This window comes from Pteronotus mesoamericanus, unplaced genomic scaffold, assembly GCF_021234165.1.
Source record: "Pteronotus mesoamericanus isolate MK-2021 breed Mesoamerican mustached bat unplaced genomic scaffold, CSHL_Meso_final contig_53, whole genome shotgun sequence".
NCBI classification, from domain to species: Eukaryota; Metazoa; Chordata; class Mammalia; order Chiroptera; family Mormoopidae; genus Pteronotus; species Pteronotus mesoamericanus.
Genome location: NW_026555195.1, coordinates 3,140,045 through 3,148,519, shown reverse-complemented (window position 1 = coordinate 3,148,519; position 8,475 = coordinate 3,140,045). Strand labels below are relative to the sequence as shown.

General features: G+C 49.5%; 1 protein-coding gene across 4 annotated transcripts in view; it reads right to left on the bottom strand.

The window, feature by feature from the left end:
* Positions 1 to 853: 853 nt before the first annotated feature.
* The window catches only part of APLP2 (amyloid beta precursor like protein 2), a 69,525-nt gene continuing 61,903 nt past the window's right edge, over positions 854 to 8,475 (bottom strand). For 2 of the 4 annotated variants that reach the window (XM_054579456.1, XM_054579458.1), the window contains 5 exons: positions 7,495 to 7,530; positions 4,563 to 4,648; positions 3,794 to 3,868; positions 3,400 to 3,555; positions 854 to 2,312 (listed from right to left, as the gene is read on the bottom strand). In XM_054579456.1, the coding sequence (XP_054435431.1) occupies positions 2,211 to 2,312; positions 3,400 to 3,555; positions 3,794 to 3,868; positions 4,563 to 4,648; positions 7,495 to 7,530 (455 nt within the window). In that variant the 3' untranslated portion in view covers positions 854 to 2,210. The remainder of the gene's footprint in view (positions 2,313 to 3,399; positions 3,556 to 3,793; positions 3,869 to 4,562; positions 4,649 to 7,494; positions 7,531 to 8,475) is intronic. The other 2 variants (XM_054579457.1, XM_054579459.1) reach the window with 1 other exon arrangement.

Genomic DNA, 8,475 nt, shown 5'->3' with positions numbered 1-8,475 from the left:
AAACCAAAAACCCAGAAATAGAGGCCAATCATTTCTGAAAAGTCAACGACGAGCCCTACTCACTGTATCCAGCACCAAGAAAAATCTCATATTTATAAATTTTGCTGGACAAAACTCTTGGCTGACTTTCCCTCTTCCTTTATTTTTGGAGCAAATTTGTACTTTATTCTTAAGTTTGATCAAACAATCATGACACATTTACAGGAGATCAATAGCGCAAAAGAAAACAGGCAATTTAGAGAAGAAATATTTAAAGATTTATTTATTTTTAGAGACAGGGCAAAGATGAAAGTGAGGGAGAGAAACATCGATGTGAGATAGAAACACCGAGTGGTTTGCCTCTCACACGCATCCCAACTGGGGACTGAACCCACAACCCAGGCACGTGCCCTGACCAGGGGTCAAAACCTTTAGTTTCATGGGATGATGCCCTACCAAGTGAGCCACACCCATCAGGGCAAGAAAGAAAATCTTTAGAAGTTTTAATATATAAACTCAGATGGATTTACCATCATAAAATGTTAAAAAAGAAAACAGCTCTTACGGAATTTTAAAATACGATTACAAAGTTCACTAGAAACACTGGATGATAAAGGAGAAGCAATCATTCAGATTATAGAATAAAACTAAAGAAAAAGAAGTAATCAGGGAGGTTCAAGGTCCAACCAATTAGAATTTTACAAAATATAAATTCAAACGCAGGAGTCCAACCTGCCTGAGGAGACTCCCGCCCGCCCCTGCCGGTAGCCGGCAGCCGGCACCCCTCAGGGAAGGACCCGTCGGCGGCCCGGAGGCCCGAGGGTCGCACCACCGCCACGGGGCACCGCCAGGACAATGAAACAAGGAGTCTTGGTGGAAGTTAAAGTATTTATTGATGTGTTTAAAGTCTGTACATTCTCCACAGATCAGATTAAGGAGTTTGTAGGTGAAATTTATCTGTGCATAGTGGGTGACTATGGATAAAGAGACATGGATAAGGGAAAGGGAGGGGAAAAGAAACAAAACCAAACAGTCACAGGGAAATAGAAAAAAAAAATACACCACAGGTTACCAGAACCTTCAGAATAAAAAAAAGCAAAAGCTGTGAGCATCAACATCAACTATACAGGCATCACAAAGATTCGTGTGAAGGAAACAAGGTCTTCAGCGCTTTGCGTGGTGTCTACAGGCCATTCCAGCGTCCTCCTTCCACGTGAAGCAAGCCTCCCACGGTCTCTCCTGGGCCGCTGGCCCCCCGCAACTGTAGTCTTGAGTGAACGCTAACGAGGCTGGTGACGGGAGAGGGAGTGCAGGGAAGTCAAGGTGCAACGGGGAGGGGCGAGGAGCGGTGCCGTCAGAGGCAAACGTCCACGGAGGCAGAGCCAGCACATTCGGACACTACTGGGGAGGGACGTGGGCTGTGAAACGCCGCAGTAAGTAGAGGCGGACAGTGAGGAAGGTCATGTACAAACTAGTGGCTAATGCCTGTGGAAGAACTGGCCGTAGAAGGAGAGCGGTAGTGGGCGCCCTACTCTGTATACGTTAGGCTAAGCTGCTGGGACACAAAAGCTTTCACCCGCCTTGGTGACAGGGCTCGTGTGGGGACACCAAGGCTCCCGGCAGCGGGAACACCAGACCTCCAAGAAGCTGGTCCTTTGAAGTAATTTTGAGAGGGTATCAAGATGTGCTTCAATGGTCTTACAGTTCCCTACTTCACTCAGTTTCTCAGCCACTTTCTGCGAGCTCATTTAGAAAGGAAATACTGCCTTTTTATTTATTTAATTTTTTAAATAAAAACCAGGACAGTGAATGAGCCTTAGCCGATTTACACAATGTAACTGGAACAAACGACCTGCACAGACAGCCTATCATTGCAAATGGACATTTCCATGTCTACAGAGAGCTTGTGTAAGACAATACAATAGAAGTGGGATGCCGATTCATTTAAAAAAGAAAACTACATCAGTCAAATATCTGCAATAGATCATTTTCTCATTTAAGGTTTATATATCATATATTGTTATATTAACATTTTTTTCACCCATTTAAAAGAATGGAAATTGTGATTCTACAGTAGTACTTTACAGTCTTAATGATCCAAGAGGTCTGAATGTAAGGTGGAATCCTCTGGAAGTAACTGTTGGTCAGCAGTCGATCCAAAACGCGGGACCCCTCTGGCCCGCTGCGCCCCCCCACTAAAGTGGGGGAGGGAGGAGGTGCACCTTCTCCCATTACACCTGCATCTGCTCAAGATATTTGTAGGTCGGGTTTTCGTAACCATGGTTCTGCATCTTGTTCAGGTGACGCTCTTCGGGGGTGAGCATGGGGTCGACCTGGAGGACAAAGACTGCAGATCACTGCAGGGCCCCTCAGAGGAGGGCGCGGGGGTCAGGAGGCCCGCGCCGTTTGCTGTGCAATCCTCTAGGGACCAAAGCCAGCCCGGCGTCCCACTTCCCCGGGGCGAAACAAACTAGCTGGTGGTCAGGACACAGACAAGGAGAAAAGAGGAGGGTCCGAGGGGCAATGCTTCTGAAGCTGGGGTCCTAGAAGCTCCGTCCAAGTTGGAGAAAACAGTGAACTGGGTTTCCTAGCTCCACGCTAACAAGCACATCCCAGCCCTGCACTAACCGCCCGGGACAGCCCAGGTGAGCACCCCTGTGAAATGCGCACCGGGGCCGGGTGACCGGCGGGGTGTCGGCCGGCTCTGGAATTCTAAAACTAGGCCCATGGCCAACGGGGGGTGAAACCAAATAACTAAGACAAGCATCTGAACTCATTTTCTAGCGCTTACTATATTGTTTATCGAATTCATTTGCTAGAATCAAGAGACTGGAGATTTCCACCACCCACCAAAAAAATGAGTGATAAGCCGTTCTAATTATAAATCAGCAGAAGATGAAACAGCCTCTTCCAGTTCTTTCTAAATATCCTGTCCCTTTTTTCCCCAATTAAAAAAGAACAGTATTGGTCCTAGTTCATGTTTCTAAGACTTAATTCACGCATGACTGCCTTTGTTGCGTCATGTGTCGCAGATCTGGTTTGTTCCTTAGAAAACAAGTCTACGACAAAGAAAAGAATTACAGTCCTTCATTCTCAAGTATCTAACACACCTAAAAAAACACTAAGGAAATTATCGGAGAAAACTTTTCAGCCTCTGCAACAAAAAGTGCTCTTATAAAATTTCCTTGCATTATTAGTCAAAGCCCAAATTAATGCTGAAAGTCAGCAACAGCCCTTTGTCATGGAATCAACATAACTCAGCTGGGGCTGACTGCCAAACGGGACCTACTAATCCAGGGAGCAGCTTAATGACGCGCGGCACCCAAGAAGTACAGACGTTTGAATTCCACGAAGCTCCCAAGAGCAGCAAGCAAACCCTCGCCAGCTCAGGGCCACGTCGGAAGGAACCCCGCCACTCACCTCCACGATCCCATGGCTGATGGTGCCATACTGCCTCTTCCTCAGCATCACCAGGCTGATGACTATGACCGTAGCAATGGCCACTGCAATGACCAACAGGCCGATGAGGGCACTGCTGCTCAGACTGAAGTCTTCTCGCAGTGACCCCACGGATTCCTAAAATAACAAAGCAGATGAGCAACAAAGCCCGGTGACCGTCGGCACGATGTGAAAGACAGCAACTTAGAGACAGGCAACTCAGTCAGGGCCCGGGTCCTTTGGCCGCGCCTCTAAAGTCCGAGGGAGCTCCAAGGGCCGGCTTTCCCGCCAACCATCCCCGGGGGGACTCCCACTTTCCAGTCCCCGTGGGAGTCCTGGATTGAGCTGGCCTTGCGTTCGGGAGCTAAACACATACCGGCTCTTCCTCAAGGCCTCCAACTCTCTCAGAATTAAAAATCATTTCCTTAACATCCAGAGTCTCGTCAATGACCTGAAACAGCATGAAAATGTCAGTTACTGGGTGGACGGGGAAACAGGATAAACACAGCTCCATTTACTATTTGGAGGAGGGAAGCAGCCGCCTGATGGACACCCAGGCCCCCCACAGTCCTGTCACATTCACCTAAATCCCACTCGCCACAGCCCCGGGGGGAGGAGGCAGCGTGACTCCAAGGTTACTGTAAAGCAGTGGGTTCTTCAAGGGCCTTTACCTACATTTTCCTCTAGGTAGCTGTTGTGGAAAAATATTTCAGGACAGAAAACCAAGAAGTCAAGTTGAACCATCAAACTCAGTTCAGAACAATCCAGAAATAGGAGTGACAGGAGTGCTGGAATAGTAATTCACAGGAGGTACACACCGAAGGCAGTGCCAGAACCAAAGCCAGCTCTCCTCTATTTTCAAGTTACAAAATCTCTACTCACTTGAAAATGACCTCTGGCATTTTATTCATCTCTTTAGTTGCAAATACATTTTCCCACTGCATAGCAAGAAATGAGCTACTGCTGAGAAACAATCCTTTACTCTCAGACGCAGGCGCTAACCAACACGGCAGACCTGTGGCGCAGCTCGAGCCCCCGTCGCCCACCACATGGCGGCTCTCCTGGGAAGCTTCTAGGCCAATGCCACTCACTCTAATGACCCTCAGAATTAAAGTGGGGCGGGGCAGAAGAGAGAAGGGGCTCACCATGTTTTCATCCACTTTATTCTTACTGTTAATCACCTTCTCCTCAGCACCTATCAGTCCTCCGTCCTGCTCGCCCAACCCAGAGCCTGTGTGGAGAGAGAGCGCAGCTGAATTTCCCAGGACGGGCTGATCTCCTGCTTCTCGGGGAGGCAGCAAACTCCCTCCGGAGGGCAGGGAGCCCCACCGAATGCCTCCCCCTGCAACTCAGTATATGCCACTTGGTTCCCATTTCTGAGGAAGCACTGTGCTCCCTACATATGGATGAAACAGGCATTTTTCAGAGGGCTGATGGGAGTAATGAAGCGGAGAGAGTGTTTACTTGTATCCACTTGGAAAGGTGGAATGCAAGCCTCCAGAAGAGCATGTTTACTGTAAGCGAAACAGAAGCTGAGTCCAACGGCGTCCTGGCATGTGACACACGCAGCGCCCTGCGCGGCACTGCCGAGCTCCCTGCTGTCGTCCCGCAACTCCCGCCCTCGACACCTAGGGCCCGCTTGGAATGGAACAACGGTTAGACCGGCAATGAACCTGCATGTCCGCCTTGAGCATGACATTTCATCCCAGTCCCTTCTTTCTGCCTGAGATAACCTCCCTGACCTTAAGCCCTATTTGTCCTTCAAGCTACAGTTGTTCTCAGGACACACCCCCAGGATGTAACACTTAAATCCACTGCCTGTAATCACTGACTTTCTCCGCTGTGTCCCACTAGGCTGTCACCCTCTCAGGGCCTGGATCAGAGATGGTCACATCCTCGATGGCTATTAGAGAAGGAACAGGCAGGAGCATTCCACCAAAAGGCAGAACCCTAGCACAAGGGTGGATGGTGCCTTCGATACACAGAGCAAGAATAGCAACACGCCTCTTGGCAAGGTCGGACGTGGCCTGAGCCGATGTCACTGGCGCGTGGCGCTCCAAAGATGCAACGTGACGGAAGCCAGCACTAACCCAGCAAGAGAAGATGAGGAGCAATCCTCTGTATTTTTAGCTCCAAAGCATGTGACTTCCAGCTTTCCTAACACTTGTTATTAATAATAGCCTATACAGCTCTATATTAACACCTATGACTTGAACTTATTATAAACAGATCAGCCTGACAGGATACTCAGCATTCAGAGGTGACCGCCTGCAAGTGGCTACCATTCAAACACGAGTCTATGCAAAGAGTCTACTGCCGTCCCCGGGCTCGCCAAGGGCAGGTGATGGCACTAGCCCGCCCCAGCGAAGCGCTCCAGCTCCCGACCAGAATCAGCACGGAGCCATTGGTAGCAGCTACTGCAGCTACAAAGCCCACAGGCCAGCTGACTGCAGTCCCTCCCTAGAACACAGCCAACAATGATGCAATGTTTCTAAAAGTTGCAGTTTAAAGAATAACCTTCCAACTTGATTCTAGGGTAAGCTGAACCAGGGCTGGCTTTTGTAATTTTAAAATGCCAATGAAACAGCAACACGGCACTTTAGCTATTTGAGAGAGGGGCTCCGAGCGGCCTCAGAGAGGGTGCTCACGCGAAGCCCGTTGCCCCGCAGGTCTGAGTGCCTTCTCTCCCTTTTTCTCAGAAGGGCAGGATCCTGTTTGAAACCTAATAGGCCACTGGACCTACTCCTAGTCCAGGCTGCTCTAATGCTTTCTGGGTTCTATAACCCACATGTTTCTTAAACACTAACCAAAACCATTCTGATTTTATAAAATACATAAGCAAGTGGTTTTAAGAGACCAAAAGTTAATGTTTAAATTATCCCAACTTAAAACAGTTGAGGTATGAGGGTAAAAAAAGCCAGTTAACCTTCTAAAAATTTCACCTTGATCTATAAACATATTAAGATGCGCTGTTCAGAGGACTGTTACCACAGTGATGAAGAGGTGCATCCTAGTGGATAGAGCAGCAGCATTCCAGCGCAAGCAAGCGTGGGAGGCCTTAAACGCACTCGCGGGCTCTGAGGAGCCGCCGTGGCACAACCTCCACCACATTCTCAGCCAGAACACGCCACCTGGTCCATCCACAATCTGTCTGCACGGCCAAGAGTGGGCTCGCAGGACACACACTAAGACAAAACATCTGAACTGGCTCACAGTGACTCCAGGGACGGTGGACAACGCAACAACCTGGGGAAGTTCCGCAGCCGACACTGGCACCGTATGTAACAGCAACAGCAGGGGCTCTGAACACTCAGGGAGCTGGGTCTCCCCGCCTGAGAAACGCGTTAGTCTGCACGAATCCTGTCCTCTCTCAGCCTTCTTCAACGGCCTGATCTACAAAAGAGCAAAAATCCTACCTGCAGTGTGCCAGGGGACTGAGTGAGAACAAGGAGGCAAAGGATCCGGCACAGTGCGTACATGACGTTAACTCTGCGAGGCGGAGACTCGCTGCAGCGAGTTTGCCTCTCCCCACCAGTTTCACCCACCGGCTCTTTAGCGTGTTTTGATCAATGCTGTAAGTCAGGGACCTGAGACGGCTGGCAACAGACAGATGGGCACAGACAAAGGGCAAGGAACAGCTAAAAAAGGAAAAGATGTCAGTGGGAGCAGCGGCAGAGAAACAAAGGGGAGATTAGGGGAAAAAAAGACTCTCCACCTGACCGGCAATTAAGCGTGTTCGTTTCCATATTAGCAGTTCGCAACCAACCAACCTTTTAAATTGGATATACTTCTAAAGTCTACCCAGAATAAAAGGGTTTAGGAAGACTCCATTTTGGCTGCTGTGCTACTCTGCGGTCCCCCAGACGGAAAGCTCAGGATGGCCGCCTTGCAGCCAGCATCCCTGACCCTGGATTCTGGGCGCTGGAGACGGGACTGCTCAGGGCCCCCCCACAGCCACGTCTGAAACAATGAGGTGGGAAAAAATCGGTGATGCTATGAAACAGAACATGAGACTTTGGACACACTGGGGATGTGACAGAATGAAGGTCTTACAGGGGACATCTCTGACAAACCAACCTTTTTTCATTGGGTGGTACAACTCCGGCTGGGTGTCTAGCAGAAAGGAAAACAATAAAAACAAAACAGCACAAAGGAGATTAAGAAAAAAAAAAAAAAGGCGTCTTTCAAATTTCCTATTTTAGAATTCCTCTACAATGTGAAGAAAAAAATACTCCTTAAAAACCTTGTCTGAAATACCCCATAAACCAACCAGCAGTAATGACTAGAAGGTAGGAGAGAAAGCAGGAGGTCTGTCTTGGGTCTTTCGGGGAAAATTTTGTGAAATTCCCAAACTATCGGGCTTAGCCACAAAGTTCTTTTTCTTAGAAAATACTACAATCGGAAGTCAGCATTAACTGTGGTTTTCTGAAAAGGAGACAAGAGCGGGTTTCGGAAAGCGCTGGCGCTTCTTGCTTTGCTCAGCTCCTTTCTCAGCTTCCGTTGCGTCACCAGAGGGTCAGCTGAGTTGGTGCCCACGAGATAAGTAGCGCAGAAGGCAACTGAGGTCCCAAGCCTGAGCCAGAGGCCCCTCCTCCCCACCCGGCGCCTCCCTCGGGCCTCTGTCCAGCACTACGGCATCTGGTCAGAGGCGAGTGATGACCTAGGACTGCGGGGCCAAAAAGCTTGCATTCAAACCCTTCCTCTCCACCTGCCAGCGACAGGACCCTGGGCAGACTTGGCCTCTTTAAACCCTGGAACCCCCAAATGAGGGCTCTCCCGCAGAGGGTTATTTTGCGGATTAACTGAGAGCATCCACAGTGCTGGCCTTCGCTGAGGACTCCACCGCTGTGGCCACTGCTCTTATCAGCACCACCGGCAGCAGCAGCCCCGCAGCAGGGCACGGGGCTCGTTCCGCGGCTCGTTTGTTTCTGGTGCAGACCCACAGCACTGAGAGATCCCTTCAGGTGCCAAGAGCCAGCCAGGGAATAAAAAGAGAGCGCGCAGACTGCAAGGAGAGGAACATCGCTTCTTATCCCCGCCTAGTACCATGGCAACTCA